General features: G+C 42.3%; 1 protein-coding gene across 8 annotated transcripts in view; it reads left to right on the forward strand.

The window, feature by feature from the left end:
* klc1a (kinesin light chain 1a) overlaps nt 1–19,106 on the forward strand; it is a 103,242-nt gene that overhangs the window by 18,200 nt on the left and 65,936 nt on the right. For all 8 annotated transcript variants that reach the window (XM_048538371.2, XM_048538373.2, XM_048538376.2 and 5 more), the window contains 3 exons: nt 898–1,159; nt 4,493–4,723; nt 5,404–5,482. In XM_048538371.2, the coding sequence (XP_048394328.1) occupies nt 899–1,159; nt 4,493–4,723; nt 5,404–5,482 (571 nt within the window). In that variant the 5' untranslated portion in view covers nt 898. The remainder of the gene's footprint in view (nt 1–897; nt 1,160–4,492; nt 4,724–5,403; nt 5,483–19,106) is intronic.

Consider the following 19,106-nt stretch of genomic DNA (forward strand, 5'->3'; position numbering starts at 1 on the left):
GCCATTTATATTACTTGTGAAACTACTTGCAATATTTTTGATGATTGCCAGTAATCACCAAGCTATGACATCAAGTCTTTCAACTTCTACGTGTCCAAGATACTGTACATGATGAAATGTGCTGTTTTTGAAAAGTTAAGGGCTAACTCTGGTGAATTAATCTGAGGTACAGTTTTTAGAGAATTGAGAATTGATTTGGAATCCTGATTTAGAATGTGATGATTTATGGTTTGTCTTGCGATTGAATTATTCAACCATAATCTCTACAAATGAACATTTGTTGTTACCTTCCCTCGGGGAAAATGAATGAAACCAATCCTGAATATTCGGCTCACTCAGTAGTCCATGTGATAATTATTTTTAATCATAGTTATGCATCTATTTCATACGTGTTGTATCTATGTGTTCCGATGGTACTATAAGAAAAGCAGTGAAAATCACCGTTTTTTAAAAATGTAGTCCATTTCCTACCTTTTGTTTTTCAAGAGTGCAGCAGTTTTCAAATAAATGTTTACTACATTCTGACATGCATGTTGTACAATCAGTCCATTGGAATACTGCTGTGCCTAAGCAAGTCTCATATTTTTTGCTCTAGCAATGAAGCAGTTTGACTTCCCAATGATATTTTCTGCTTCACATTTATTTCAATCCCATAAATCCTTGACATTTCTTTTCAAATGGTGGAATGATTGTACATAAGGAGAGACCTCCATGGCATTTTCAACAATTGTTATTGATTAATTACAGGAAACCAATAATGTCTCCTCCCTGTTACAAAACTTGTATATAATAACTGTTCATCAAATTCTTAACATTTATAATTGCAGATTGCAAGGTTAATGTTTCAGTTGCTCAGACCATTTTAACATGTTTATTCTGCATAATCTGTTTTTTCAGGATGTATGACACCATGTCCACGATGGTGTATTTAAAGGAAGATAAACTTGAAAAACTATCGCAGGAAGAGATTATTGGCAAGACAAAACAAGTGATCCAAGGACTTGAAGCCTTAAAAAATGAGCACAACTCTATTTTGCATAGCCTGTTGGAAACCCTGAAATGTCTTAAAAAAGATGATGAGATGAACCTGGTTGAAGAGAAATCCAACATGATCCGCAAGTCTCTGGAAATGTTAGAACTTGGTCTCAGTGAGGCACAGGTAAACACTTCCATACGTGTACATCAAGATGTTGTACTTTTTTTTTGGTAAGGTGCTTTGTACATTATTCGTGTCCTTGCTGTGGGAGCATTTTTCCCAACAGAGGCAGACTCAGGAGGCAGGCAGGATTCAGGCAAGTGGAAGATGTTTATTCAATTAGAAACCAATTTATGCAAGCAGTAGGCCAAAGGATCAACCCCTAATCTGGCTTCAGATGTTGGATCAATGGCTCACCCTCTGCCTCACAAAGAATTACAGCATTTTTATACATCTTGTGTTACAGTAATTAAGCGCAATGTATTCACTGTCCTTCCCCTTTAATCTGGACACCTAATCAATGATGGACACTTCTATAGACATCTTCAGATTCCCATGATCTTATGATATTAGTTAGACATTGTAATCGCTAGGCTTTCGGATCTTTCTATGCATCCTATTCATTCGCATTCCAAAAGTTTAATGGCTATACTCCTCCTTTTGAGTCTTTCTCAGGCTTCCTTATCTGTAAGGACAGTTCCAGTTCTTCTACTAATTATATTTTGGTGCTGTTTTCCTCCTTTCATTTTTCCACTGTCCCAATTATATAATGTAAAAATAAAATGTCAGTTTTATCCAATTCCTAGAATGTTGACTTCTGTTAGAAAGTTAATTAAAAGTGTAACATTATACAACTATTTCTACTGTCAGCATTTTGTGATTTATGGGTTGTCTTCAATCTGTCTCGTTCAGGGCATAAGAGAAGGCATCTCCTACGGCTAGTTAACCTTCACATCTAGGCTTAAATTTTTTTTAGGACTTGTATTACATTCTGATTATGTATTGAAACCACTTGCTTTGATGAGAGCATCTTTAGCTAGAAACCATTTAATATTGCTGATAACTTCAAAGAGGTAACTATTTACTATCAAATAACTTTAGCTGTTATCCTTAGCTGCTGACGGACTTAGTCTAGCACATGATGTTGTTATTCATTTACTGTGGCAATCGTCTGTCCATTAATAAAGCTGGAATTGGTCATTTACCTGACGTAAGGCATCGTTTTATCAGAACTGTCCCAGATGGAAACATACAGTGTTCTTTTACTGACTTTCTAGTAGTTTTGTTGAAAGGTAACATTGTATTTCACTATGTGAGCAGGCTGCTTGTTTTGCTTAGCTTCTGTCTGCCATCTTATACAGGTGTGGGCTGCTTAGCGTGTTCAGGTACCAGTCACCTTACTTAGCCAGGTATACGTCACCTCTACAGCTCCCCCCTTTGGCACTAGGCATGTTGCTGCAAAAAGGCTGCCAACATTATCAAACACCCACCCTGCCCTGGTAATGCTGTCCTACTGCCTCGCCAGACAGAATACACAGAAGCTTGAACTCACACAACAGCAGGTTCAGGAGCAGCTACTTCCGGGCTGTTACCTCTGTAATTTAAGATTGTCACAGTTCTCGACAAACCATGGCATGTTTCACTCCAGTTCAAGCTAGAGAGCAGACCTCCAAATCAAGTGAAATGTGATCAAATTTTTTTGGTGAAAAGTTATGACTGGAACTGACTCACAAGATTTTCTTCACAACCCATCATGTCACGTGACATTGTTAATAGTGATAACCAGCCAACTTGCATAACACTTTTCTGCACCCCATTTCTTTAATCTTTTCACCACTATTACTCTCTTATTTACAACAGCAATCTTCATCGAATCGGAGTGGTGCAAACTTATGTTTCTCATATTTCTTATAAAGTGAGATATTAGCAAAGGCCATTAAAGGGTATATTTTTTAAACTAACTTGTTTAGATATATTTTGGTCTACCTGTGGAGCAGGTGGGACCTGAATTTAGGTCTGCTGGCCAATACAACGTCACCATCCCTGCGCCAGGGGACACTTAAAGGGCTGGGTTTATAAGTATTTTGTAAGACACAAGGCTAACCATGCAGGTAAACAAGTTATAATATGCCGGCCTTTTTCACAAGATGATGAGAGTACAAGACAAAGATGTTTTTCTTCAATCACATTAAACCTTGGTGAGACCATACTGGATTATTGTTTCCCCTTCTTTTTGGAAAATAAACTTCCTATTGAGAAAGTGCAGCAGAGGTTCACCAGTCCTGTTAGCGCAGGACTGTCCTCTTGACAGTGGGCCTGTGTTCTTTGGAGTTCAGAAAAAAAAATGAGGTGATGTCATTGAAATGTGAAAGCATGTACAGGATGGATGCAGAAAAGATGTTTTCTTTCTTTTGGGGTCTGGCGAAGGAGGAGAAAGAGGAGTAAGGCGATGTAATCTCAGAATAATGGAGAAGCCATTTTGGACTGAAATGAGGAGGACTATATTTACTTAGAGTGAATCTTTGGAATGCTCAACTCGGAGCTAGTTTAGTCATTGAATATGCTAAGCATGTAAGAAGTGAATGTCATACCCCATTTCTAAATTTTATATTCATAAGGTACTCTAGCTCACAGTTGCCATTATTGGCTTTATCATATTGCTCATTGCTGTGATTTACTAAATTAGGAGACGCTCAAGGTCATTCTTTTAACACGTGGACAACTTGAGGTTAAAATTTTTAATTTATGAGACAGATTTCAAACATTGTTTCTTAGAGTTGTCGAGCATATTTTTTCCTCAATAGTCATTACTTATCTTTTGTGAAATTACACTGAAATATTAAATACATATATTTTCATTTTAAGTGCAGAAATATATGTTGTGAAGTCTGCAGAAAATTGGATGTTCACAATTTAGGATTGCAACTTATCCATATTGTGAATTATCTTGATTATCAATTTTTGCCTGGCTCCTAAAGGAAGTATCACAAAATTGGACAGCAAATTTAACAGATTGGACGCCTTTTGTATTCCGTCTTTGAAAATAAAATTATGATTTTACCTTGGGCAGTATATACTTGAGTATTGCTGAAAAAAGACATTTTGTTGAAGTCGTCTTGCACTCATCAGTTATTTGCAAGAAAGGAGGAACAGTTTATAGCTTGGCAGTTAACTGTCAGTTATCATCCAACTTGTGTTTTCTCCATGACAATACCTCCACGAGTCAGAGTCCACTTGCTAACCAAAACATACTCTTTGCTTACATTATAACATGTTCTTCCCCTTTCCATTTTGGTATTTTTACTAAAATCTTGATGGCCCAAAACACGAAGCTTCAACAGGTTTTTTTTCCTGTGAGGAGTGCGTTGTAGTTACTACAAATTTATTCTCTTTTTTTTATTTAAAATGCTATTTTATAGATTTTTGGGAAGTAGTTACAGTAGTGTAGTTTGTGATGATCTATAAACCGTGATCTATAAAGTTGCAAAATGTATTTATTATGACTTTTGTTTTAAGGTGATGATGGCATTGTCCAGTCACTTAAGTGCAGTGGAATCAGAAAAACAGAAATTACGTGCTCAGGTGCGTCGGTTATGTCAGGAGAACCAGTGGCTACGGGATGAGCTGGCGAACACTCAACAAAAATTGCAAAAGAGTGAGCAGTGTGTAGCTCAATTGGAAGAGGAAAAGAAACATTTAGAATTTATGAATCAACTCAAAAAGTATGATCCGGATTCTTCACCACTGGTGAGTGAATGGCAGGTTTCACCTGATTGGGTGTTGCTTACACATAATTACCTCTTTTAGCTAAACTTTCTCACTTCTCTTACCTCCAACAATTAGCAATTTAATGAGATAAGTGTAGCGAATGTTATGTTATCCATTATGCTATTACCAACTTTTACTTTCCCTAGTGATTGATGTTTTAACAGATCAATGTTAATCGATGGGCTATTAGAGTTTAAAGAGACTTACAAATGTCATTACCGGCATAAAAAGTTCATTAGAAATAATAGCTAGAGAAATTCAGCAGGTCTGGTAGCATATATGAAGAGAGAGACAGTTAAAATCTTCAATTTGATATGACTTCTGTTGGAAGAGATTATTAGAATTGTCGTAATCCTTTTCTTAACTATTAACATTGTAAGCTGTTTAATTGGGGGAATTGAATTGTTGAATTGTTTTAATACTGATAAAATATCTGAAATTACATTCATTCAGTAACTTCAGTTTTATTTTACATTCGATTAACTGGTTGAAGATAATTTAATTCGAGCTGCTGAAAAACATCAAATACACGAGTACTCAAACCCAGTCGGGCTTAACTTTTAACCGCATGGACCTACGTCAGTCGTGTTGATTTACTTCGGGAAATTTCGATAATGTTTCTATAGATAATGTGTCCCTTTTTTTTATAAATCATACAGGAGGACAAGGATACGGATTCATCCAAAGAACCATTGGATGACCTTTTCCCCAATGAAGATGATGAGACAGGACAGGGAAGTAAGTGTTCAGAAAGATCTAGAAATGTACATATACATCTTGCCATTTAATAATTTTGCAATGATAATGGTGAATTTCCCCAAATTGCAAATTTAACTTTAAAATACTAAATATTAATAATTCCTTCAAGTCGCTGGATAGGGCATGAGATCGACATTCATCTGTAGATGATACCAAATCACTGACTTGGTGTTTTAAGGCCATTTTCCACAACTGGTGTATTTGACAAATTAGCATTTATCTTCAGATTCTTTGGTATTTTTGTAAATGCCATCGTTATAATGCCTAAATTTTGTTAGAAGTGGCTTGACACGCAATTAATTAGGAGCATAGAACATACAAAATCAATTTGTATTTAAATTTTAGACTGGCTAGAATTTGCCTTTTTGATTGGCTAATTGGTTTTCTGACTTGTATTGAAATCCACGTGTCCTCAACTATGCTGATATGCAAATTGTACTAAGGGATGGTATGCAGTGTAATGCCTGTGTCCAAAAATGGAGAAGATGAACTGAATATTTATAGATTGAAAAAGACAATCATTGTTATTTAGCTCCTGATTTTGGTCTTAATATAACATATCTCTACTAATGACTATTAGATAAAAAGTCATGTTTCTATTTATACCATTAGTTTGCCTATCTTCAGTAATTTCCTTCTCCACCTCAATCCATCATGTTCTTTCTCCTTTGAATTGACTGCCTACTTATTCTCCTGAAATACTGAAAACTATTGACTTCACAACCTCTCTGTTTGTATGGACCCACTCAAGTGGTGTGCTTAGTTTCATTTCTCAATTGCGGGTAAGATCATTTCTGATCACTTTCTTGTATGACTCACCACAATGTTCCAGTTACGTGCCCAAACCTAATCACTTTTGTTAGCCGTCTGCATTTTTAAAAAAACTGTATCACCAATGAATTTAGAATTGCATTTCAAATTTTTAATTGCCTAACCTTTGTTCCTCCAGTGGCCACATCAACTCTGCAGTTGTAATTTGCTCAAATGCATCGTCACCTTCATTTTTGCCGTAGAGACCCCCAAGAGCTTTTATCCAATAGGTATGAAGCTCTGGCTGTCTGTACAAAATAGAAGGAAGCCTGGTTCTGGTCTAGTCATTTTAGCAAAGATGTGGAAGCTTCAGGGAGTGTGCAGAGGAGATTTACCAGGATGCTGCCTGGACTGGAGGGCACATCCTATGAAGAAAGGTTGAGGGAGCTAGGGCTTTTTTCATTAAAGCCAAAAAGGACGAGAGGTAACTTGATGGAGATGTAAAAGATGATGAGAGGCATAGATAGAGTGAATGGTCACAGACTTTTTCCCAGGGTTGAGATGACTGTTACAAGGGAGCGTAATTTTAAGGTGATTGTTGGAAGGTGTAGGGGAGATGTCAGAGGTAGCTTCTCTGTACATAGTGTGGTGGACGTGTGGAAAGTGCTGCCAGCAATGGTAGTGGAGTCAAATACTTTAGAGACTTTTAATAGACTCTTGAATAGGCACATGGAGGATAGTAAAATTTAGGGTATGCAGGGTAGATTGATCTTAGTTGGATAATAGGTTGGCACAACATCATGGGCCGAAGAGCCTGTGCGGTGTTGTCCTGTTCTGTGTTCTGGGTTAATGAGCGAACTGTGTGTTTATAGCACTGAGGTGCAGTCAGTGATTCAAATTGGAGAGTAAAAAGAAACGTTATATTAATAGAAAGTTTTCTAAGTGAATTTTTAAGGGAGTTTTCTGCAATTGAAGCCATTACTGAACAAGTGCTAACAGGAGATAGAACTAGATACACAATATGATTAGATACAGTTATCATTATTTTACAGAGGAGAAATCCTGATTGGCAATCTATTAGAGTTCACCATGGATATAACTGACTAGGTTGGTAAAAGCATGCAGCAACGTGCTACATGATTGGTAATTGCATAACACAAGGGCTCATGGTTTGGGCCATGCCTGTAGGATTGTTTGAAGCACAGAAAGCAGTGAAATAAGTGGGGTACCTTTAAAGATTAGTGCTGGGCCTCAGCTAATTTTTATAATGAGTTAGATGAAGGGTGTACTATGTTGAAGCTTGATAATCTTGCAAAGTTATGTAGAAAGTTATGGTGTGAGGAAGTTGAGTCTACAAAGGAATGAGGTAGCAAGATGATAAAGATAAGATAGATTTGTGAATTTCGGACAGTTTCTTAAAACTGTAACTTTTTGAACAAACCAAAGAACAAGCTATTGCGTATCTGGTAATGTATAATGAGACTGGATTGGTTAATTATCACATAGTAAAGAATCTTTGAAGGAAGAGTGATCGTATCATAGAATTTCATGCTCAGATTGAGTGTGAAAAATTCGTTCTGAAACTGGTATCTTCAGCGAAAGTAAAGACATGAAAATTCATTTAGGAATAAACTATATATATTTAGTCCCTAAATGTTGTCATACAAGGCTGACAAATATTTAATTGTTAATTGATTGGTTTGTTATTTTAATGTAGTTTTTTAGGCTGCATTGGAGCTGAGTTTCCTAGATGTTGAGATGCCAATGCTACAGTGGGGTGGACAGTCAAATCACATGACACCAGGTTATAATCCATAGGTTTATCTGAAATCACAAAAGTTTTTGGAGTGCAGCCCCTTTGCCAGGTGCACACAGATCCAGAGTTTATAGGCAGGGAGATCAACAGTTTGTACAACTGTTGTGAGTGGAGTGTTAGATAAGTCTCTACAGGTGACCAAGAGTATTAGATGGTGAGTGAAGTGTCAACAGCTGAATAAGCAGAAATGGGATGACCTAAAATCCAATTAAGTAAATCAGAGAGATAATTACAAAATATTAAAAATAAGGTGGTGCTGGAGGCAAACTAAATGACTGGAATTGCATACCGATTTCAAAACTGTACGAACTAATTAACGTGGAGAGATCATAACAATTTGCCAAGGTGATGCTGTCAAAACAGGACAATAAGGAAGATTTTACAGATACAGGACAGTATCACATGGTCATCTGTGGCATGACATGAACGCAAGATCACGGTGCTGTCACCATGGGAATGGAACTTGGCTATCAGTCTCTGTTCAGCAGTTCTCCGTTGTTGTTTATCTTGAAGCCCATCTGGAGATTGGAGACTGAATGTTATTGACCACTGAAGTATTCCCCAACTGGATGGAACAGTACTGGAGATTGTTGTACAGTGTCCATTCATTCGTCTGCATTGTTTCGCTAATATACCATGCCTTGGGGCATCCTTGCCTGCAGTGTATGAGATAAGAAAATTGGCCGAGTCACATGAGTATCTGCCGTGCACATGGTGGAGTGATGTTCCCATGTGTGATGGTAGTATCCATGTTGATGATCTGACATGTCCTGCAGAGGTGGCTATGGCAGTATTTGGCATGTCATTCCAGTCATTTAGTTTGTCTTCAACATCACATTATTTATAAGTTTTTGTAATTGTCTCTGCCTCACTTAATCAGATCATAGGTCAACCCTTTGCTGTTGACACTTTACTCATGGTCTAACATTCTTGGTCACCTGCAGCGACTAATCATCTGACACTCCACTCACACCAGTTGTATGATCTTTTGATCTCTGCCTATGAACTCTTGGTCTGTGTTATCTGCTCTCTCACTGCACCTGATGAGAGGGCTGCACTTCGAAAGCTTGTGTGATTTCAAATAAACCCTTTGGATTATAACCTGATGTCATGTGACTTCTGTTTTTGAGTCTCTATTACAATAAAAACAGGGTTTGGAATGCATCTGGTAGCAGACTCTGACTTGGACTGAGTGAGTAGCTGGCATTTGGTGAATGAAAGATTTCTACCTCTTTCACCCTTCAGGATTTAGTCCTTTGCTACAGAGGAATAAATAATTTATCTATAACTGATCACTTTACAAACCATTGATAAGTAGGATGCACAAAAGCACTGTGCTTCATCTGCATTTCCAAATGCTGCAATCTCTCTGTTTAGTGATAATGGGAACTGCAGATGCTGGAGAATCCAAGATAATAAAATGTGAGGCTGGATGAACACAGCAGGCCCAGCAGCATCTCAGGAGCACAAAAGCTGACGTTTCGGGCCTAGACCTTTCATCAGAGAGGGGGATGGGGTGAGGATCCTGGAATAAATAGGGAGAGAGGGGGAGGCGGACCGAAGATGGAGAGAAAAGAAGATAGGTGGAGAGGAGAGTATAGGTGGGGAGGTAGGGAGGGGATAGGTCAGTCCAGGGAAGACGGACAGGTCAAGGAGGTGGGATGAGGTTAGTAGGTAGGAGATGGAGGTGCGGCTTGGGGTGGGAGGAAGGGATGGGTGGGAGGAAGAACAGGTTAGGGAGGCAGAGACAGGTTGGACTGGTTTTGGGATGCAGTGGGTGGAGGGGAAGAGCTGGGCTGTTTGTGTGGTGCAGTGGGGGGAGGGGGCGAACTGGGCTGGTTTTGGGATGCGGTGGGGGAAGGGGAGATTTTGAAGTTGGTGAAGTCCACATTGATACCATTGGGCTGCAGTGTTCCCAAGTGGAATATGAGTTGCTGTTCCTGTAACCTTCAGGTGGCATCATTGTGGCACTGCAGGAGGCCCATGATGGACATGTCATCTGAAGAATGGGAGGGGGAGTGGAAATGGTCTGCGACTGGGAGGTGCAGTTGTTTATTGCGAACCGAGCGGAGGTGTTCTGCAAAGTGGTCCCCAAGCCTCCGCTTGGTTTCCCCAATGTAGAGGCAGCCACACCGGGTACAATGGATACAGTATACCACATTGGCAGATGTGCAGGTGAACCTCTGCTTAATATGGAAAGTCATCTTGGGGCCTGGGATAGGGGTGAGGGAGGTGGTGTGGGGTCAAGTGTAGCATTTCCTGTGGTTGCAGGGGAAGGTGCCGGGTGTGGTGGGGTTGGAGGGCAGTGTGGAGCGAACAAGGGAGTCACGGAGACAGTGGTCTCTCCGGAAAGCAGACAAGGGTGGGGATGGAAAAATGTCTTGGGTGGTGGGGTCGGATTGTAGATGGCGGAAGTGTCGGAGGATGATGCGTTGTATCCGGAGGTTGGTGGGGGTGGTGTGTGAGAACAAGGGGGATCCTCTTTGGGCGGTTGTGGCGGGGGCGGGGTGTGAGGGATGTGTTGCGGGAAATGCGGGAGACGTGGTCAAGGTCGTTCTGGACCACTGCGGAGACAAAGTTGCGATCCTTGAAGAACTTGGACATCTGGGATGTGCGGGAGTTGAATGCCTCATCGTGGGAGCAGATGCGGCGGAGGAAATGGGAATAGGGGATGTAAGTTTTGCAGGAGGTGTATTCTAGGTAGCTGTTGGAGTCGGTGGGCTTGAAATGGACATCAGTTACAAGCTGGTTGCCTGAGATGGGGACTGAGAGACCCAGGAAGGTGAGGGATGTGCTGGAGATGGCCCAGGTGAACTGAAGGTTGGGGTGGAAGGTGTTGAAGTGGATGAACTATTCGAGCTCCTCTGGGGAGCAAGAGGCGGCGCCGATACAGTCATCGATGTAACGGAGGAAGAGGTGGGGTTTGGGGCCTGTGTAGGTGCGGAAGAGGGACTGTTCCACGTAATCTACAAAGAGGCAGACATAGCTGGGGCCCATGAGGGTGCCCATGGCCACCCTCTTTGTCTGTAGGAAGTGGGAGGAATCGAAAGAGAAGTTGTTGAGGATGAGGACGAGTTCGGCTAGGCGGATGAGGGTGTCGGTGGAGGAGGACTGGTCCGGCCTGCGGGACAGGAGGAAGTGGAGGGCCTTGAGGCCATCTGCATGCGGAATACAGGTGTTTAGGGACTGGACGTCCATGGTGAAAATGAGGTGTTGGGGGTCAGGGAATTGGAAGTCCTGGAGGAGGTGGAGTGCGTGGGTGGTGTCATAGACATAGGTAGGGAGTTCCTGGACCAAAGGGGAGAAAATGGAGTCCAGATAGGTGGAGATGAGTTCGGTGGGGCAGGAACAGGCTGAGGCATGGGTCGACCAGGGCAGGCAGGTTTGTGGATTTTGGGAAGGAGATAGAAACAGGCCGTGCAGGGTTGGGGAACAGTGAGGTAGGAGGCTGTGGATGGGAGGTCCCCTGAGGTGATGAGGTCATGAATGGTGTTGGAGATGATGGTTTGGTGCTCGGGGGTGGGGTCATGATTGAGGGAGCGGTAGGAAGTGGTGTCGGAGAGTTGGCGTTTGGCCTCGGCGATGTAGAGGTCAGTGCGCCATACTACCACTGCGCCACCCTTGTCTGCGGGTTGGTTGGGGAGGGAGTGGAGGGCTGCCCGTTCTGCGGGGGAGAGGTTGGAGTGGGTGAGAGGGGTGGAGAGGTTGAGGCGGTTAATGTCTCGACGGCAGTTGGAGATGAAGAGGTCGAGGGAAGGTACGAGGCCTGGGGTGGTGTCCTTCGTTCTCACACACCACCCCACCAACCTCCGGATACAATGCATCATCCTCCGACACTTCCGCCATCTACAATCCGACCCCACCACCCAAGACATTTTTCCATCCCCACCCTTGTCTGCTTTCCGGAGAGACCACTGTCTCCGTGACTCCCTTGTTCGCTCCACACTGCCCTCCAACCCCACCACACCCGGCACCTTCCCCTGCAACCGCAGGAAATGCTACACTTGCCCCCACATCTCCTTTCTCACCCCTATCCCAGGCCCCAAGATGACTTTCCATATTAAGCAGAGGTTCACCTGCACATCTGCCAATGTGGTATACTGCATCCATTGTACCCGGTGTGGCTGCCTCTACATTGGGGAAACCAAGTGGAGGCTTGGGGACTGCTTTGCAGAACACCTCCGCTCGGTTCGCAATAAACGACTGCACCTCCCAACCGCAAACCATTTCCACTCCCCCTCCCATTCTTTAGATGACATGTCCATCATGGGTCTCCCGCAGTGCCACAATGACGCCACCTGAAGGTTGCAGGAACAGCAACTCATATTCCGCTTGGGAACACTGCAGCCCAATGGTATCAATGTGGACTTCACCAGCTTCAAAATCTCCCCTTCCCCCACCGCATCCCAAAACCAGCCCAGTTCGTCCCCTCCCTCCACTGCACCACACAACCAGCTCAGCTCTTCCCCTCCACCCACTGCATCCCAAAACCAGTCCAACCTGTCTCTGCCTCCCTAACCTGTTCTTCTTCTCACCCATCCCTTCCTCCCACCCCAAGCCGCACCTCCATCTCCTACCTACTAACCTCATCCCACCTCCTTGACCTGTCCGTCTTCCCTGGATTGACCTATCCCCTCCCCACCTATACTCTCCTCTCCACCTATCTTCTTTTCTCTCCATCTTCGGTCCGCCTCCCCCTCTCTCCCTATTTATCCCAGAACCCTCACCCCATCCCCCTCTCTGATGAAGGGTCTAGGCCCAAAACGTCAGCTTTTGTGCTCCTGAGATGCTGCTGGGCCTGCTGTGTTCATCCAGCCTCACATTTTATTATCTCTCCGTTTAGGTCTTGTTTCTCTTGCCAAAACAAGGAATTTTGTACTTGGCACATTTGTACTCCATTTGTAAGTCCTGTGTCCAGTCATTTAAGCTAAGATCTTGGAGTAGCTCTCTTTATCCCTTTTGTAACCTCTTTGACCTCTTCACAACCTACTTTCCTACATATCTTAGTAGTCTGCAAATTTAGCAATGATATCTTTGATCTGTTCTGATCCCTATGGCTGATCATTCATCACACCTTTCCAAACAGAAAATGACTCATTTCTGCACATTGTATTCTGCTAACTGGCCAATCTTCCCTGCAGACCCCTGCATCATGATGCGCTGCAATAGCTTAGTTGAATGGTGTTCAGTTGAAGATCTAAAGGTCCCTGGTTCAATGTGAGTTTTGACAGAATACAGATTCCATTCAGTGTTTGTTCAGAACTTTTGTATTGTAGCGGCAGTGTCCTAACCTCCAGGTCATAAGGCCGGAGTTCACATCCCACCTGTTGCAGATGTGTGTCACAGAATGTGGCAATATTTCGAAGCAAGAAGATTTAAAACATCTACCTAATGACCATGAGCTGTTATTTTCCACGATAACCTATGATATGTAAATGCTTTCTGGAAATCTAAGCACATCACTGGTTCTCCTTTATCAAGGCATTTTTTTCTTCAAAGAACTCCAGTAAACTGCTTAAACACAATTTCCCTTTCACAAAACCATGTCGCTTCTACCATGTTAAGTTATTAGCCATTTCTTTCTAAGACCCAAGAATGAAGTCCGGCAGGATCTAGGGACTTGTCAGCTCATGCTGCCAACATTTATTTTTAAATATCATTCATAGGATGTGGTCATTAATGGTTAAGCATGTATTGCCCATCCATGATTGCCCTGGAGAGAGTGATGTTGTGGTGTCTTTTTGAACTCCTGCAGTCTTTGAGTGTAGGCCTACCCACAAAACTGTTAGGAATTTCAGGACTGTGACCCAACAACAGTGAAGAAACAGCGATTTTGTTCCAATTCAGGATGTTTGTAAGTCTAGGTGTTCCAAATTTACTGGTATCATTAGACTCTTAATTGCAGATTTTTTTTTTATTAAATTCAAATTCCACCATCTGCAATTTCGATTCGAACACAGGTCCCCAGAACATTAGCTGAGTTTCTGGATTTATAGCCTTGCGATAATACTGCTGGGCCATCGGCTCCTCAGATTCACAGAATAATTACATTCCAATGGAAAAGAAAAATTGCAAGGGACAGATTCAACTTCGTGATTAACCAAAAACTTAAAGATAATATCAAACGGTAAAAGAATACATAATTTGCAATTGGGAGACTGCACAGAATAAGGAATAAAAACAAAGAATTACTAAACTGTAAGGAAAACACAAAGTTAGCTTGAAATATAAGAACTAAGTGTGAATTTTTGTAAATATTTAAAGATTTAACAAAGTAAGTGCTGGTTCAATAGAAAGTGAGTCTGAGAAATTAATGATTCCACTCTAGATGATAGCGGATGACATAAATATATATTTTGCAGCCAATTTCACAATACAGCATACAAATAACATTCTGGAAATAGCTGTAAATCAGAAAATGAAAAGAAAGGAAGCTCTCAAGAAAATTATAATCACCAGGGAAATGCATCTACAATCAGCACATTGGTGAGGATAAGGTCAAGTATTTTGTTTTCCCTCTAGTTGGTTCCCTCACCATCTGCTGCACGCCCAATCTAGTAGCTATGTCCTTTAGGACCTGACCATTCTAATGACATGAAACCATTGTTGAAGTTGGGAAAGGCCCGTCTAGTTCTCTAATGTCCTTCAGGGAGGGAAACTGCCATCCTTACCTAGTCTGGCCTACATGTGACTTTAGCCTCACAGCAGAATGGCTGACTCTCAGTTGTCCTCTGAAATGGCTTAACAAGCTATTTAGATGTACCATTCATAAGAAACTCTGAAAGAAATGGAACCAGTTGGATCACCTGGCATCAATCTAGGTACTGGAAAAGGCAGTGCAGAGCTGACAAGGCTGTTTCTGTCAAAGTCCTCCTTACTAACATTTGGGGACCACTGCCAAAGTTAGGAGAGCTGTCTCATAGACTAACTAAGCAACAGCCTGACAGTGGAATCATGCCTTGCAGACAAGATTCTACTCGTCACTGTCACCATCCCTGGATATGCCCTGTCCCAGGTGAGACCCAGCAAAAGTGGTCGCACAGTGGTATACAGTTGGGAGGAATTGCCCTGGGATTCCTCAACATTGACTCGTGACCCCATGAAGTCTTGTGGCTTCAGCTTCAGGTTGAACATGGGCAAGGAAACCTGGTTACCAGGTACTGTCCTCCCTTACCTGATGAATTGGTACGCTTCTTTGTTCTACATCACTTAGAGGAAGCACTGAGGATGGCAAGGGCACAAAATATATGGGGATTTCAGTGTCTACCACCAAGAATGGCTTAGCAGCCATACTACTGATCGAGCTGGTCGGGTCCTAAAGGACATAGCTGTTAGACTGGGTGTACAGCAGGTGGTGAGGGAACCAACAAAAAGGGAAAAAAATACATGTACTCATCCTCACCAGTCTGCCAGTTGTAGATGCATCTGCCCATGATAGTGTCGGTAAAAGCGACCACCATACAATCCTTGTGAAGACAGAAGTCCCGCTTTCACATTTAGAATAACTTCCATTGTAGTGTATAGCCCGATCACTGTGCTAAATGGACAGACTTCAAACAGATGTAGCAACTCAAGACTCGGCATCCATGAGGCACTGTGGGCCATCAACAGCAATAAAAATCTGCAGTCTCATCACCTGGCATACACCTGACTCAACCATTACCATCAAACCAGGGGATCAACCTTGGTTTGGTGGAGAATGCAGGAGGGCATGCCAGGAGCAGCATCAGGCATGCCTGAAGGTGAGGTGTCAACCTTGGAGAAGCTACCAAACAGGACTACTTGTGTGCCAAACAGCATAAGCAGCAAGTGATAGAGCTAAGCAATCCCACTACCAACGGATCAAATCTAAACACTCCAGTCTTGCCACATCTGGTCGTAAATGGTGATGGACCATTAAACAATTCATTGGAGGAGGCGGCTCCACAAATATCCCCATTCTGAATGAAGGAAGAGCCCAGCACATTAGTGCAAAAGATAAGACTGAAGCTTTCGCAACAATCTTCAGCCAGAAGTGTCAAGTGAATGATCTGTCTCAGCTTCCTCCAGTGGTCCCCAGCATTACAGATACCAGTCTTCAGCCAATTTGATTCACTTCACAGCATATCAAAGAACGATTGGAGACCGTGGATACTGCAAAGGCAATGGGCCCTGACAACATTCCGGCAATAGTACTGAATAGACTTGCCATTCCCCTAGCCAAGCTGTTCCAGTATAGTTACAACACTGGCATCTATCCAATGATGTGGAAAATTGTCCAAGTATGTCCTGTACATAAAAAACACGATCAATCCAACCTGGCTAGTTACCGTCCCATCAGTCTACTCTCGCTCATCAGTAAAGTGACAGAAAGTGTCATCAACAGTGCTCTTAAACAGCACATGCTCAGCAGTAACTTGCGCAGATGTCCAGTTTGCGTTCCTGACCTCACTACAGCCTTGATTCAAACATGGACGAAAGAACTGAATTCTGGATAATGAGGTGAGAGTGACAGCTGTTGATGTCAAGGTCGCATTTGACTGATTTATGGCATCAAGGAGCCCTAGCAGCACTGGAATCAATAAATATCGGGGGCAGACTCTCCGGTGGTTAGAAGGTCGCAGTTGTTATCTAGGCTTAGACTGACAAGTGGCAAGTCACATTCATGCCACACAAATGCCAGGCGGTGACTGTCACCAGCAAGAGACAACCTAATCAGTGCCCCTTGACGTTCTGTGGTGATACCATCACTGAATTCCCCACTACCAATATCCTGCATGTTATCATTGACCAGCAATTCAACGGGGCATCACCACATAAACACAGTGGCTACAAGAGTAGGCCAGAGGCTGGGATTACTGCAGTGAATAACTTACCACCTGACTCCCCTAAACCTGTCCACCATCTATCTAGAAGGTACAAATGAGCCGGAATACACTGATGGAATACTCCCCGTGTGCCTGCATTGGTGCAGTTCTAGCGACGCTCAAGAACCTTGACACTATCCAGAACGTAGCAGCCCACTTGATTGGCACTACATTCACAAGGAGCCATTTCTCCCCACCACTGACGCTTAGCAGGAGTGTGTACTGACATCAAGGTGCACTGTATGAATTCATCAAAGATCCTCAGACAGCATAAACGCACAACAACTTCCATCTAGAAGGACAAGGGCAGCAGATATGAGAACGCCGCCACCTTCAAGTTCCCCTCTAAGCCATCGCCATTCTGCCTTGGAAATATTTCATTGTTCCTTTACTGTTGCTGGATCAAAATCCTAGAATTCCCTCCCGAATGGCATTGTGGGTCAATCCATAGCAGGTTGACTGCAGTGGTTCAAGAAGGTAGCTCACTACCACATTCTCAAGGGCAGTGAGGGACAGGCAAAAAATGCTGGCCAACCAGTGGTGCTCACATCCCACAAATGAATAAAATAAATTCTGAAATACTCCCTTAAATGTTGCCACCGTATCCTTCTTGAACAATTCTTAAACCTAATGTTTCAGCTTATTAGAATCATCTCTGCTCGTATGTTTTTGTAATTACCCTTATTTTGGTATGGAATACTAGTCTTGTACCCATTGTTTTCTCCTTCAAACTGAATATAAAATTAAACCATATTATGTTTACTGTGACTAAGGTGTACCTTCATTAATGAATCCTGTCACTTATGCCCATTTGATTTTTCAAAAAAAAGGATTAACGTGGATTAAGATCTCCCATCATTATTGATAAACCTTTCTGATACATTCCTGTTCTGATTTTGTTTATACCCCATCATACTTTGTGGTTATTGACAGCATTCCTATGTACAACTCCCACAAGTTACTTCTTGGCTTGACCTTTCAAATCTGTACCCAAATTGCCTCTACGTTCTGGTTTCCTAAACTTGGCCATTGTCTGTAATGGGGTAATTAATTAACTCAAAATTATCTGGATTGAACATTCATAAATCCCCTGGTCCAGGTGAGCTGAGTGTTGAAGGAGCTGGTTACCGAAGCATAGAAAATATGAGCAGGAGTAGGCCTTTCGGTCCTTTGCACCTGCTTCACCGTTCATTGTGATCATGGCTGATCATCCAACCCAATAGTCTGTTCCTGAATTTCCCCAAATCCTTTGTTTCCTTTACCCTCAGGTGCTGTATCTAAATCCTTGAAATACTACAATGTTTTGACCTTGACTGCTTTCTATAGTAACAAATTCCACAGGTTCACCACTCTCAAGTTGAAGAAATTACTCCTCATCCCAGTCCTAAATGGTTTATCTTATTTTCTTAGACTGTGACCCTTGCTTCTAGACTTCCTTGCTATCAGGAACAAACTTCCTGCATCTACCATGTCTGGCCTTGTTGAAATTTTATAGGGTTCTGTGAGATCTGCCCTCATTCTTCTTCTGAACTTCAGTGAATATAGTCCTAACCAATTCAACCTTGTATGTCAGTACTCCTATCCCAGGAATCAGTCTGGTTAGCCTATATTCCATTCTGTCTAGCAAGGTCATACTTCCTTGGTTAAAAGGGACCACAGCAGCACACAGTCTTCCAAGTATGATTTCACCAAGGCATGATTGCAACAAGATACCCCCATTCCTGAACTCAAATCCTCTCGTAATGAATTTGCCTTGATTACCGCCTGCCGCAACCTGCATGCTTAGCTTCAACAACTGGTGTAAGAGGGTATCCAGGCCCTGTCGCACATTCCCCTCTGTCAATTTCTAACTATTCAGATAATAATCTGCCTTCCAAAGTGGATAACCTGAAATTATCAATATTTTGCACACATTTGCCGACTCAATAGCTGGCCAGATCACACTGAAGTATCTCTGCATTTCTCCTCGCAGCTCACCTTTCCACTCAACTGTGTCCTCTGCAGATGTGGAAATAGTACATTTGGATCTCTCATCAAAATCATGTATATATTTCTATGTTGTGAAAAGCTGTCATCCTAACACTGATATCTGTCACCATGAGTCACCAACTGCCATTTGGAAGATGATGTGTTTATTCCTGCTTTTTGTTGCCTTTCATCCAGTTTTCTATCCATCTCAATACACCGCTTC

Source organism: Stegostoma tigrinum, chromosome 10 (assembly GCF_030684315.1).
Source record: "Stegostoma tigrinum isolate sSteTig4 chromosome 10, sSteTig4.hap1, whole genome shotgun sequence".
NCBI classification, from domain to species: domain Eukaryota; kingdom Metazoa; phylum Chordata; class Chondrichthyes; order Orectolobiformes; family Stegostomatidae; genus Stegostoma; species Stegostoma tigrinum.